The sequence below is a fragment of the Lissotriton vulgaris genome, chromosome 10 (assembly GCF_964263255.1).
Source record: "Lissotriton vulgaris chromosome 10, aLisVul1.2, whole genome shotgun sequence".
In the NCBI taxonomy this organism is placed as follows: Eukaryota; Metazoa; Chordata; class Amphibia; order Caudata; family Salamandridae; genus Lissotriton; species Lissotriton vulgaris.
The window spans coordinates 4,422,120-4,437,623 of NC_141698.1; the positions used below are offsets into that span (position 1 = coordinate 4,422,120).

The window sequence follows — 15,504 nt, forward strand, 5'->3', positions numbered from 1 at the left end:
GGTCCTCCTTGGCTCAGCAGATCTATTGAGGTCCTCCTTGGCTCAGAAGCTCCTTTGAGGTCCTCCTTGGCTCAGCAGCTCTATTGAGGTCCTCCTTGGCTCAGCAGCTCTATTGAGGTCATCCTTGGCTCTGCAGCTCTATTGAGGTCCTCCTTGGCTCAGCAGCTCTATTGAGGTCCTCCTTGGCTCAGCAGTTTTCCTAGCCAAGACCCACTAGCCCAGCAGATCTCCCATCTAATACCAACTGATTGAGCAAATTTTCCCTTCAAGAAGCGTAGCCATTTGAAGTCTCACCTCCCTGAATTGTCAGAGTTGCTTTCAAGATTTCACATGATTTAGCAAATCTCTAATTTACGGCCATATTTACAAAGACTACTGTATGGGAGTTCCTAAAAGCAAATTTCGGTCGCAAAACATTTGAAAATATCACTGCAAGTCACTATTAAGAAGGGACGCCCTTAATACGCCTCTTCCTAATAACAAATTGGTAACCCATTTTGCGATTTGTTAATAGTTTACGGAATCGCAACATAGGTTGGTACATAGAAACGGGCATATTCCGGTCACAAACACTTAGTTTCCTATGGACTCAGCAAATCTCCCACCTCAAACTCCTGACTCAGAAGTCTCCAGTTCAAGGCCCCAATGTTGAAGCATCTTGTGTCCAAAACCCCAGTCACAGAGTGGCTCTTTCATTCAACGTCTCTCCCAGCAGATCTCAAATCTGGATACCACTTGGTAGACCTCTGCCGCGGAGCAGACCGGACCGGATGATTCTCCCCCGTGGACTCTGTTCGGCACGGCGGCCTCTGTACTCCGACCACTATGTCGGACAACAAGGAGAACGGAACAGGTAAGCAGGACTTCACCCGAGTTTTTTAGTGGTGGGAGAGGGGTGTGTCTGAGGCAGTGGTGTGAAGTGAGGGAACCGGTCTGTACCCTGTGACTTCCAATCTGAGGGTCTCCAGTACCTCGCGTTACATTCCAGAATGGTAGGTCTCCAGCCTACTCAAAAGGCATGGACAAGTTGAACTTGGTAATGAGGCCATGTGTACATAATGGGGCATTGCGGGAAGTGGCCGTGTGTACATAATGGGGCGTTGTGGGAAGTGGCCGTGTGTACATAATGGGGCATTGTGGGAAGTAGCCGTGTGTACATAATGGGGCATTGTGGGAAGTGGCCGTGTGTACATAATGGGGCATTGTGGGAAGTGGCTCTTTGAAGATAATGGGCATGTGTGCACAGTGGCCGTGTGTACATTATGGGCTGTGAGCACAGAGGGTTTTGGTCATCGGAGCCTGTGTTTAACAAGCATTTGCAATGCAATAGGTCTCGCATTATTTAAGTTTGAGCTATTAGCATTGTAAATGGCAATTGTTTTTTGCTTTGTGCTATAGTTATTTTTTTACATAAAAAGCTATATATAAAATATGTTTTATTAAAGTTATTTATGCAGTATCTAAATTTTGTTTGCATAAAAGAGTACAATAATATCTTAGTAAAAAAGTCAAATATTTTAATGGTAATTCACCAAATGTTCATTTATGTGTTGGTTTTGAAAATAGCTAAATTAATAGCTTTGTCATTTACAATGCCAATAGTTATAACTTTCGCAAATGTGACACCTATAGCATTTGTAATGCAACATTTGTATTTACGTGACTTAGATGTATTGATATTACAAATAACAATGGCTTTTAATTTTTTTTAATACTTAATAAAAGTGATTGTAATTTATAATGGCAATAGCTTAAACTTTTGTAAATAACTTTTGTGAAGATTATGTTCAGTGTATTTTATTGTAACGAAATCCAAGAACAGAAGTGAAATATTAACATCTTTTTGTGACATTTGTAATAAAGCTTGAAACATTGAGAGAACATATTTGTGCTGTGGTGGTGCTGAGTGATGCTGTGGTGCTGCTGAATGGGGCTGTGGTGGTGCTGAATGGGGCTGTGGTGATGCTGAGTGATGCTGTGGTGGTGCTGAGTGGTGCTATGGTGGTGCTGTGGTGGTGCTGTGGTGGTGCTGAGTGATGCTGTGGTGGTGCTGAGTGGTGCTGTGGTGGTTCTGAGTGGTGCTGTGGTGGTTCTGAGTGATAATGTGGTGGTGCTGAGTGACTGTACTCACTGTCACTCTGCACTCACTGTCACTCTGCACTCACTGTCACTCTGCACGCACTCTGCACTCACTGTCACTCTGCACGCACTCTGCACTCACTGTCACTGCACGCACTCTGCACTCACTGTCACTCTGCACTCACTGTCACTCTGCACGCACTCTGCACTCTGCACGCACTCTGCACTCACTGTTTATGCACGCACTCTGCACTCACTGTCACTCTGCACTCACTGTCACTCTGCACTCACTGTCACTCTGCACTCACTGTCACTCTGCACTCACTGTCACTCTGCACTCACTGTCACTCCGCACTCACTGTCACTCCGCACTCACTGTCACTCTGCACTCACTCTGCACTCACTCTGCACTCACTGTCACTCTGCACTCACTGTCACTCTGCACTCACTGTCACTCCGCACTCACTGTCACTCCGCACTCACTGTCACTCTGCACTCACTCTGCACTCACTGTCACTCTGCACGCACTCTGCACTCACTGTCACTCTGCACGCACTCTGCACTCACTGTCACTCTGCACACACTCTGCACTCACTGTCACTCTGCACGCACTCTGCACTCACTGTCACTCTGCACTCACTGTCACTCTGCACGCACTGTCACTCTGCACGCACTGTCACTCCGCACTCACTGTCACTCTGCACGCACTCTGCACTAACTGTCACTCTGCACGCACTGTCACTCCGCACTCACTGTCACTCTGCACGCACTCTGCACTCACTGTCACTCTGCACGCACTCTGCACTCACTGTCACTCTGCACTCACTGTCACTCTGCACTCACTGTCACTCTGCACTCACTGTCACTCTGCACGCACTGTCACTCTGCACTCACTGTCACTCTGCACTCACTGTCACTCTGCACGCACTCTGCACTCACTGTCACTCTGCACGCACTCTGCACTCACTGTCACTCTGCACGCACTCTGCACTCACTGTCACTCTGCACGCACTCTGCACTCACTGTTTCTGCACGCACTCTGCACTCACTGTCACTCTGCACTCACTGTCACTCTGCACTCACTGTCACTCTGCACTCACTGTCACTCTGCACTCACCCTGCACTCACTGTCACTCTGCACGCACCCTGCACTCACTGTCACTCTGCACGCACTCTGCACTCACTGTTTCTGCACGCACTCTGCACTCACTGTCACTCTGCACTCACTGTCACTCTGCACTCACTGTCACTCTGCACTCACTGTCACTCTGCACTCACTGTCACTGCACTCACTCTGCACTCACTGTCACTCTGCACTCACTCTGCATTCACTGTCACTCTGCACGCACTCTGCACTCACCCTGCACTCACTGTCACTCTGCACGCACTCTGCACTCACTGTCACTCTGCACGCACTCTGCACTCACTGTTTCTGAACGCACTCTGCACTCACTGTCACTCTGCACTCACTGTCACTCTGCACTCACTGTCACTCTGCACTCACTGTCACTCTGCACTCACTGTCACTCTGCACGCACTCTGCACTCTGCACACACTCTGCACTCACTGTTTCTGCACGCACTCTGCACTCACTGTCACTCTGCACTCACTGTCACTCTGCACTCACTGTCACTCTGCACTCACTGTCACTCCGCACTCACTGTCACTCCGCACTCACTGTCACTCTGCACTCACTCTGCACTCACTCTGCACTCACTGTTACTCTGCACGCACTCTGCACTCACTGTCACTCTGCACGCACTCTGCACTCACACATGCAACAGTAATGTAAAGCTCTCAATGGACCTTAATCGGAGCGCGTTTCTGATTTAAAAGGCTGGCATGAAATAAATTAAGCGCATGTAAATTAGAAAGGAAAAAAAAACGAAAAAGCTATTAATATTGGGATAGAGTTTACGACATGCAGAAACCACACAGATTAAAGATGCAATCTGGCTGGGGACAAATGCCCACAGGCAAGACAGCAAACTAGAGAGCGCTAGAGTAAGAGTCTTCAAGGAACAAGAGCGGACGCACCGTAATCTCTTGGTGCTCACAGCTGCTTGGAAACTGTAATCAACGAACACGGGGAAATTCTCCGCATCACTGCCTGTAATTCTCTCCCAGCCTTCCACCAGCCCATCCTCTATGCACGTATGCTCATGTTACGCTTAATAAAATATTGACCTTCTATTCAATAAAAAGTGGTGCTATGTCCTTTATACAGCCACTCCATGTAGGCTCTGCGTCCCCACGCTCCAAGAGAAGCAAGGCACAAAATGTGCACTGCATTCAGAAATAATTTTTTTTTAAACATGCCCTAGCTGCGTAGTTGAGGTTCATTTCCGTCATAATGAAAACAAAAAACCCAACATGAAGATAAATCCTTCAGAAAGAATAACCTTAGCAATTGTGTGCAAATGGTGTGTGATAATTAATAGGAAATGTAATATAATATTAGGAGTGTGCGATATTTGCGTAAATTCTTTTGCAAAAAATACATGGAATTCTTCAATAAGTACACGAAATAACAAAAAAACATCGGTCCAGCATTTGGCAGCTGTTTTGCCATGTACATCCTCGCATTCATTCTTGGATACAAGGACATATTTTGCACTAAGAAAAAGTCGCAAAATCACGCGTGCACGAACAGCATCTGCACACGTTCTCTTTGCAAACCTTGTTTCCTGTGTTTATGCCATGGGATATTGACCCGAACAGAAGCTTCTTTACTTGATCTGGTCACGGTGTAATCACGTAATTGCCATGATTTCATCACAAATGTAAAGCAAATGCCAGAAATTAACTGAGATTACACTGTGTAACAGAAATTTCACCAGGACATACATAAAACCACAGAATTAGCGATAGCATCATAAGCGTGTCCTTTCACTGCAATTGCTTAATCCTCTGCATGTACACGGAAATCATTTGTCAAATATCAGGAAATGTAATCAAATAATGGAACAAAACAATTAAATGGAAAGGATAGCAAGGGTTATGAAAACATGTTCTTTGCTCACATAGATTGATTATGCACTCAGCTGTCTGTTGTACGTGCACCACAATATGCTTACAACGTGTGCAGTCTCCGAAGCTGTACGTCGTTACCGAAAGCACAGTGACAGTCCAGTATGCAAATAAACACAGTGCTAGGTGCTTGTGTGCTGACAAAATGGCCGTCTCTTCATCGCGGGCGCACTCTGGAAGTCAGGCAGCCTTTGTTTGGACGTGGGCGGGGCTCGTCAAAGAAACAGGAAGTAACTGCCGAGGAGGACGTCCGAAACATGCAGGCTTCACGCTGAAGTCCCGGGGCGCTTCAGAGAGACCGGGCGAAAGAGCGAGGGCAGACTGCATGGTAACAGAGGCAACACGGGGCTCCCGAGTGGTGAGGAGACCCCTGCGGCGTGCCAAAAGACGGCCCAGGAACCTGCACACCGAGCCGGTAAGTGAGAGCTTGCAGGCGGGGCGGGGCGGGGGGATTGTCTGTGCGTGTACTCTCGTGTGTGGGCGGCGGCGGCTGGGGGGGCGGGGGCGGCGGCGGCTGGGGGGCGGCGGCGGCGGCGGGCGGGGGGGGGGGCCGCCTGGGGAGGTGTAGTGTGTGTCTGTATGTGTGCGCTAGTGTCTGCCTGCGTGTGCATGTGTTGTGAACAGCCTGCTCTGTGTGTGTGTGTGTAGGTGCGGCGGCGGCGGCGAAGGGGGGGGGAGGGAGGAGGTGTGGCTGTGACTGTGATGTGCGCGGCTGTGATGTGCGCATGCGTGAATGTTGACGCGCGTGCACGCAGCTCAATCCACGCTCGTCACAGTTTTGTGTCCCTCATTCCCCGGTGTCAGGCAGCTATAAGTCTCCGACCCTGGACGCATCCTTCGGATGCGAATTCCAGGGCGAGACCTAACAAGCATTTGCAATGCAATAGGTCTCGCATTATTTAAGTTTGAGCTATTAGCATTGTAAATGGCAATTGTTTTTTGCTTTGTGCTATAGTTATTTTTTTACATAAAAAGCTATATATAAAATATGTTTTATTAAAGTTATTTATGCAGTATCTAAATTTTGTTTGCATAAAAGAGTACAATAATATCTTAGTAAAAAAGTCAAATATTTTAATGGTAATTCACCAAATGTTCATTTATGTGTTGGTTTTGAAAATAGCTAAATTAATAGCTTTGTCATTTACAATGCCAATAGTTATAACTTTCGCAAATGTGACACCTATAGCATTTGTAATGCAACATTTGTATTTACGTGACTTAGATGTATTGATATTACAAATAACAATGGCTTTTAATTTTTTTTAATACTTAATAAAAGTGATTGTAATTTTTAATGGCAATAGCTTAAACTTTTGTAAATAACTTTTGTGAAGATTATGTTCAGTGTATTTTATTGTAACGAAATCCAAGAACAGAAGTGAAATATTAACATCTTTTTGTGACATTTGTAATAAAGCTTGAAACATTGAGAGAACATATTTGTGCTGTGGTGGTGCTGAGTGATGCTGTGGTGCTGCTGAATGGGGCTGTGGTGGTGCTGAATGGGGCTGTGGTGATGCTGAGTGATGCTGTGGTGGTGCTGAGTGGTGCTATGGTGGTGCTGTGGTGGTGCTGTGGTGGTGCTGAGTGATGCTGTGGTGGTGCTGAGTGGTGCTGTGGTGGTTCTGAGTGGTGCTGTGGTGGTTCTGAGTGATAATGTGGTGGTGCTGAGTGACTGTACTCACTGTCACTCTGCACTCACTGTCACTCTGCACTCACTGTCACTCTGCACTCACTGTCACTCTGCACGCACTCTGCACTCACTGTCACTCTGCACGCACTCTGCACTCACTGTCACTGCACGCACTCTGCACTCACTGTCACTCTGCACTCACTGTCACTCTGCACGCACTCTGCACTCTGCACGCACTCTGCACTCACTGTTTATGCACGCACTCTGCACTCACTGTCACTCTGCACTCACTGTCACTCTGCACTCACTGTCACTCTGCACTCACTGTCACTCTGCACTCACTGTCACTCTGCACTCACTGTCACTCCGCACTCACTGTCACTCCGCACTCACTGTCACTCTGCACTCACTCTGCACTCACTCTGCACTCACTGTCACTCTGCACTCACTGTCACTCTGCACTCACTGTCACTCCGCACTCACTGTCACTCCGCACTCACTGTCACTCTGCACTCACTCTGCACTCACTGTCACTCTGCACGCACTCTGCACTCACTGTCACTCTGCACGCACTCTGCACTCACTGTCACTCTGCACACACTCTGCACTCACTGTCACTCTGCACGCACTCTGCACTCACTGTCACTCTGCACTCACTGTCACTCTGCACGCACTGTCACTCTGCACGCACTGTCACTCCGCACTCACTGTCACTCTGCACGCACTCTGCACTAACTGTCACTCTGCACACACTGTCACTCCGCACTCACTGTCACTCTGCACGCACTCTGCACTCACTGTCACTCTGCACGCACTCTGCACTCACTGTCACTCTGCACTCACTGTCACTCTGCACTCACTGTCACTCTGCACTCACTGTCACTCTGCACGCACTGTCACTCTGCACTCACTGTCACTCTGCACTCACTGTCACTCTGCACGCACTCTGCACTCACTGTCACTCTGCACGCACTCTGCACTCACTGTCACCCTGCACGCACTCTGCACTCACTGTCACTCTGCACACACTGTCACTCCGCACTCACCCTGCACTCACTGTCACTCTGCACGCACTCTGCACTCACTGTCACTCTGCACGCACTCTGCACTCACTGTCACTCTGCACGCACTCTGCACTCACTGTCACTCTGCACGCACTCTGCACTCACTGTTTCTGCACGCACTCTGCACTCACTGTCACTCTGCACTCACTGTCACTCTGCACTCACTGTCACTCTGCACTCACTGTCACTCTGCACTCACCCTGCACTCACTGTCACTCTGCACGCACCCTGCACTCACTGTCACTCTGCACGCACTCTGCACTCACTGTTTCTGCACGCACTCTGCACTCACTGTCACTCTGCACTCACTGTCACTCTGCACTCACTGTCACTCTGCACTCACTGTCACTCTGCACTCACTGTCACTGCACTCACTCTGCACTCACTGTCACTCTGCACTCACTCTGCATTCACTGTCACTCTGCACGCACTCTGCACTCACCCTGCACTCACTGTCACTCTGCACGCACTCTGCACTCACTGTCACTCTGCACGCACTCTGCACTCACTGTTTCTGAACGCACTCTGCACTCACTGTCACTCTGCACTCACTGTCACTCTGCACTCACTGTCACTCTGCACTCACTGTCACTCTGCACTCACTGTCACTCTGCACGCACTCTGCACTCTGCACACACTCTGCACTCACTGTTTCTGCACGCACTCTGCACTCACTGTCACTCTGCACTCACTGTCACTCTGCACTCACTGTCACTCTGCACTCACTGTCACTCCGCACTCACTGTCACTCCGCACTCACTGTCACTCCGCACTCACTGTCACTCTGCACTCACTCTGCACTCACTCTGCACTCACTGTTACTCTGCACGCACTCTGCACTCACTGTCACTCTGCACGCACTCTGCACTCACACATGCAACAGTAATGTAAAGCTCTCAATGGACCTTAATCGGAGCGCGTTTCTGATTTAAAAGGCTGGCATGAAATAAATTAAGCGCATGTAAATTAGAAAGGAAAAAAAACGAAAAAGCTATTAATATTGGGATAGAGTTTACGACATGCAGAAACCACACAGATTAAAGATGCAATCTGGCTGGGGACAAATGCCCACAGGCAAGACAGCAAACTAGAGAGCGCTAGAGTAAGAGTCTTCAAGGAACAAGAGCGGACGCACCGTAATCTCTTGGTGCTCACAGCTGCTTGGAAACTGTAATCAACGAACACGGGGAAATTCTCCGCATCACTGCCTGTAATTCTCTCCCAGCCTTCCACCAGCCCATCCTCTATGCACGTATGCTCATGTTACGCTTAATAAAATATTGACCTTCTATTCAATAAAAAGTGGTGCTATGTCCTTTATACAGCCACTCCATGTAGGCTCTGCGTCCCCACGCTCCAAGAGAAGCAAGGCACAAAATGTGCACTGCATTCAGAAATAATTTTTTTTTAAACATGCCCTAGCTGCGTAGTTGAGGTTCATTTCCGTCATAATGAAAACAAAAAACCCAACATGAAGATAAATCCTTCAGAAAGAATAACCTTAGCAATTGTGTGCAAATGGTGTGTGATAATTAATAGGAAATGTAATATAATATTAGGAGTGTGCGATATTTGCGTAAATTCTTTTGCAAAAAATACATGGAATTCTTCAATAAGTACACGAAATAACAAAAAAACATCGGTCCAGCATTTGGCAGCTGTTTTGCCATGTACATCCTCGCATTCATTCTTGGATACAAGGACATATTTTGCACTAAGAAAAAGTCGCAAAATCACGCGTGCACGAACAGCATCTGCACACGTTCTCTTTGCAAACCTTGTTTCCTGTGTTTATGCCATGGGATATTGACCCGAACAGAAGCTTCTTTACTTGATCTGGTCACGGTGTAATCACGTAATTGCCATGATTTCATCACAAATGTAAAGCAAATGCCAGAAATTAACTGAGATTACACTGTGTAACAGAAATTTCACCAGGACATACATAAAACCACAGAATTAGCGATAGCATCATAAGCGTGTCCTTTCACTGCAATTGCTTAATCCTCTGCATGTACACGGAAATCATTTGTCAAATATCAGGAAATGTAATCAAATAATGGAACAAAACAATTAAATGGAAAGGATAGCAAGGGTTATGAAAACATGTTCTTTGCTCACATAGATTGATTATGCACTCAGCTGTCTGTTGTACGTGCACCACAATATGCTTACAACGTGTGCAGTCTCCGAAGCTGTACGTCGTTACCGAAAGCACAGTGACAGTCCAGTATGCAAATAAACACAGTGCTAGGTGCTTGTGTGCTGACAAAATGGCCGTCTCTTCATCGCGGGCGCACTCTGGAAGTCAGGCAGCCTTTGTTTGGACGTGGGCGGGGCTCGTCAAAGAAACAGGAAGTAACTGCCGAGGAGGACGTCCGAAACATGCAGGCTTCACGCTGAAGTCCCGGGGCGCTTCAGAGAGACCGGGCGAAAGAGCGAGGGCAGACTGCATGGTAACAGAGGCAACACGGGGCTCCCGAGTGGTGAGGAGACCCCTGCGGCGTGCCAAAAGACGGCCCAGGAACCTGCACACCGAGCCGGTAAGTGAGAGCTTGCAGGCGGGGCGGGGCGGGGGGATTGTCTGTGCGTGTACTCTCGTGTGTGGGCGGCGGCGGCTGGGGGGGCGGGGGCGGCGGCGGCTGGGGGGCGGCGGCGGCGGCGGGCGGGGGGGGGGGCCGCCTGGGGAGGTGTAGTGTGTGTCTGTATGTGTGCGCTAGTGTCTGCCTGCGTGTGCATGTGTTGTGAACAGCCTGCTCTGTGTGTGTGTGTGTAGGTGCGGCGGCGGCGGCGAAGGGGGGGGGAGGGAGGAGGTGTGGCTGTGACTGTGATGTGCGCGGCTGTGATGTGCGCATGCGTGAATGTTGACGCGCGTGCACGCAGCTCAATCCACGCTCGTCACAGTTTTGTGTCCCTCATTCCCCGGTGTCAGGCAGCTATAAGTCTCCGACCCTGGACGCATCCTTCGGATGCGAATTCCAGGGCGAGACCTAAAAAGCACTCACGGATCTCGTTCGGTCAGTAGAAAGGGACAAAACAGGACAGGTGGGTCACTCTGGGTGTTGGCCTCTGCCATGCTGACGGTCCTCATTGGCTAGTTGGTTGTCACAGTGTCGGTGTCTAGATTGGACTCCAAACAGGCTTTGGTTGCTGCAAGGGGTCTGGTACCCCAGGTATTGTTGGAGGGTGTCTTTAGTTGGTCCTGGGGTCTTCACGCTTGGTGTGGACAAAGATCTGATCTTCTGGAGCATGGGGACCTCCTCCTGTGTGGCTGCTGCATTGGTGGACCCGGTGGACAGCAAAACGTTAAGGTTGGTGCCTGCAGGTTGCAGGAAAGTGTGTCCTCCACTTCAAGGGAGATGTTGATGGCTTGGTGAGGTGATGGAGGTCCTCCAAGGCTTTTGGAGGAGGCACAGCTGCAGGATGAGTCTGGTTGTCGCGATTCTCTGGACAGGAGCAGGCCGGCAGGGTTCCGTGCCAAAGTCGCCAGCAGTCCACAGCTCTCGCTTCTTCAGCTCTTCTCGGTCCTTCTTCTTTTGTCAGGGGAATCTCAGCTCCTGGAGTCAGGGGGGCAGCTACATTCTCAATTTAAGGGCATTAAGATGGGTGTAAGGTAGTAGCCCATGGGCCACCTACCCCTGGGGTCACTACATCTCCTATATCACCACTTCATGTGGGGAGTCGGCATAACGCTGACCCAGAGCTCCTGGTTTCACCAAAAACAAGATGGGGAAACACTTCTTCGAGTGTACAGTTCAGGCGGCTCATCTTAGGGGTGTGCTCAGCCTGTAAGGTGGGCACGCATCCTGATTAATTAATTACCCCCATGCTCTGCTGCCAAATGGGCCCCAGGTCAGGGGGAGGCATCTCCCAGGTCTGAGGGAAGGCAGGGTTACATATCAAAGGCGGCAGATCTAGCCATCCTGCTGCCGGAGGTGTGAGCACCTTCCTCCGGAGCAGGCATTGATTCTGGCGTCTGAGAGCTTGGCCCCCCAGCTCAAGGGGGCTTGAAACGCGTCTGTGGTGGCGGGCTGCGAACGCACTAGAGGACGGTATGTTTTCAGTGGGCCCCCTTAAAGGGGCCCTTTGAGGCATCTCTTAATGAATCCAATCTTGATATCAGAGGGAATGATTTAAGGCGAGGCGTTCGCTCCAAACCAACATTATTTTCAATGAAGCCATTATGAAGCTGGGGAACTCGTACTGACCCGTGCCCAGTACAAACCTTAAGATGGATTAAGATCACTTTCACTATCTAGTAATAGAACCGGACATCACAGGGGCATTTCTACTCATGCAGATATGTTCTCACATGTAATATAATGTACCCTGCCTTAGAGCGCCTAAGGCCTGTCGTAGGGGTGACTTGCACATAGTACATGCAGTGTGTGGGCATTGCACACAGGCAGTGTTCAGTGTCGTCTTTTCAGAAGGGCTTGTGCCCTTTCACGCAGCTTGCAATGGTCGTCTGCAGGGGATTGCTGTATGGGTCCCTTGGAGAGACACATTACATGCTGCAGCCCTTCGAGACCCTCTTTAGTACCTCAGGCCCTCGGTACCAGGGGTCCCATTCACTCGGGAATTACAGGGGGGCTAAAGTCTTTGCCAATAGGGTGACAATGACACATTTCTTTTTTAATAGAAAGAGCCTTGGGCCTGGAGCCTGGTTAGCAGGCTTCAAAGGCCTGTCGGAGTAAAAAAGCCGACATCTCGCAGTGCAAATGGGGCCAGAAGTGGGGGGACCTCTGTAAAGAAGTCCAGCTTCCTCCATCTTCATTTTAGCTTGACGTTTGTTTACCCAGGGAGTCTCTTGCTGGCTGCTCAGCAGTGTCATGCTCTTATATATGTTTGAAATGACGTCTCTGCCCTGTCACCCACTGGGTGGTTTAGCACTTGATTGCTTCGAAGAAAACTACCTTTTATTTTGTATTTCTCAAGTCTGCCAAGTGGCACTGTGCCATACAATACCATCAGCCACTCCCGGCTTTTCGGACAAAATGTTGCATTGTGGGGCTTGTAGTTTTGCTTTAACATGCTCATTTTGGGTTCACAATCTCAGCTTGCAAAGTGCTGTTGGCTAAAGTTGTAATTGTAATTGTATAGCGCTCACTACCTTAACGAGGCAATGATGTTGTTTCGTCCGGGCAGCTCGCTGCTGTGGAGCCTGAGGTCAGTGGGTTTTGCAGTGGTTGTTGTTAGCTGTTGGGATTAGTCTTGTGCTCTTAAGGAAACCAGTTCATGTATTCATTCCAGTTTCAATGTGGTGGATTCATTCAGAGGATGCAAACTGCGGAGAGGTTCATGTGAAAGAAAAGGAGAGATAACAATTGTAGGTTGTGAAGTCAAGGTCAGTTTTAACTGTAACACAGAGGAGGTTTCTGAGATTTCATGCAATCTGAGGGTGTAAAACTGGAGAAGGAAATATTTTTGTATGTGAGATAGTGCTTGACTTGAGAGTACCACCTGCCATCCCTCGGGCCGGGTTCCTGCCATACCTCGGGCGGCGTCGGAGCCGATCCTCTCGGACCACGCTGTCGGGCGGCTGGAGGGTCGGGCGGCACGGAGCGGCCGGTACAGGTGTACGGGCAGGCTCGAGGTGTGGCGCGGACCGAAGGGCACAAAACGCTAGTGCGGTACGGATGTACGGGCTGTACAGGGACTCGCACTGGGTTCGGGCCGGTTGCTTATGGCGGCGGGGAGCGTGTAGTAACCAGTATGCTTCTTCAGGAAAGAGGGTCAGGATGCGGGCAGCCCAGGCGGGACGGGATTGACAAGGCTCAACGGAGCAGAGTCACCCGTGGCGGGGGGGGGGGTGCAAGCACGAGCTGCTCACTCGGGGAAAAGGAGGCACACAAGGGGGGTCACAGCTGCCAGCAGCACAGAGGCAGATCAACACACAGCTAGGCACATCGTCAGGAGAGGCGGCAAGAGTCCAATGATCTGGGAATCTGGTCAGGGGGCAAGCTCAATTCCAAGTCCTTGGAGATTTGTTTAAAGCACAAATGAAGCAAAGTCCTTTCTGGTCTTTTCCTCTCCTTCCTCAGCAAGGCACCGCTGCAGGCCAGTCCTTCAGAGCAGGGACAGTCTTTCCTCCCTCAGCTTCTCTTGGTCCTTCTAGTTGGGCAGAGGTTCTTCGTGGTAAAACAGGATCTGATTTCTTAGGAGCAGGGCTCCTACATTTATACCAAGTTTCTTTTGTCTTTGCAGGCCAGGGGGCCTGAGCCTGGTTCAGCCCAGTTTTGGAGTACTCTGTTTACAGGAAGTTGCCGTCTTCTTTCAGGGTGCAGGGCAGGGACATCAGACGCTCCACAGGAGGTGGAGCCAGCATTGTGGTGGCAGAGCACAGCCCTATTCAGAGTCAAGGGGCACTCCTCCCACCTAGCCTGGGGGTAATCCCTCCATTCACCACCTGGCAGACCAGACTGTCTCCTGGAATCCCCCAGCCCTGTCACTCACAGAAACCAGACAGCAGATACACATCCTAGCAGAGGCGGGCTGACATGGTCAGGCAAGCAAATGCTAACTTTCTAAAAGTAGCATTTGCAAACACAGGATATTAAAATAAACTTTACTAAAAGAAGTATTTTATTATTCTGTGTTCAGGCATACTAAACTTGACTTTCTACCATGTTCCCTGAGCCAACTGGGAATATAGGGCTAGATGTAGGTAAAATAGATTTACCGATTTTAAATTACCGAATTTTACCGATTCGGTAATTAAAAATCGGTAAATATATGGGGTCGACATGTAGGTATTCCAGATGCGCTGGAATACCGAATCGGATGATTTCGGTATTTACCGATTCGGTAAATACCGAATCGGTAAAGCCCATTCATTCCTATGGGCTTTGAAGCCCATAGGAATGAATGGGCATTACCGATTCGGTATTTACCGAATCGGTAAATACCGAATTTCACAAGGGTGCAGGGGGTGTCACTTTGACACCCTCTGGCACCCCCAAAACAGGCTTGGGTGCCATGTGGCAGGCATACATGCCCTAAGGGCAGGTCTGCCTGTCACATGGCATAGGTGTGCATGCACACATGTGCATGCACACCGGAATCGGTATTTTACCATCAAATTGGATTTGATGGTAAAATACCGATTCGGTAAGGCTCCTGGGACTCTGAAGAGTCCCACCTACATATGGGTGGCTCAGATTCGGTAAATTTACCGATTTTTATTTTACCGAATCAGTAAAATTACCGATTCGGTAATTTTACCGATTCAGTAAAATAAAGCCCCCTACATGCCAATCACCTATTTACCGATCGGTAACGGCCGAAAATACCGATTTTCGGCCGTTACCGACTGACCTACATCGGGCCCATAGAGTGTAATATTTCCAGTAGCCCATTCTGGCCTATGAGAACAGGTAGCCTTACAATAGTGAAAAACGAAATTGGCTGTAATTCACTATTAGGACATGCCACACACATCAGGGCTTGCCCTACCTTATTCTTACAGTGCACCCTGCCCTAGGGCCTACCATAGGCGTGACTAATATGAAGCAAAGTGAAGGTTTAGAGGCTGGCAAGTGTGTGCACTTGCCCAGCCAGCATGACAGTACCAGACTGCACGCAGGTTCTGCAATGGCAGACCCTAGACACATTTTAAGGCTGCTTCTGTGGGTGGCACAACCAGCACTGCTGGCCCACTAGCAGCATTGGTATTTACAAGCCCTGGCACTCCTG

At 49.3% G+C, this 15,504-nt stretch overlaps 1 protein-coding gene across 1 annotated transcript in view; it reads left to right on the forward strand.

Moving 5' to 3' along the window:
- Positions 1-746: 746 nt before the first annotated feature.
- The window catches only part of CACNA1F (calcium voltage-gated channel subunit alpha1 F), a 291,317-nt gene continuing 276,559 nt past the window's right edge, over positions 747-15,504 (forward strand). The window contains exon 1 of the mRNA XM_086940156.1: positions 747-853. Within this exon, the coding sequence (XP_086796282.1) occupies positions 826-853 (28 nt within the window). The 5' untranslated portion in view covers positions 747-825. The remainder of the gene's footprint in view (positions 854-15,504) is intronic.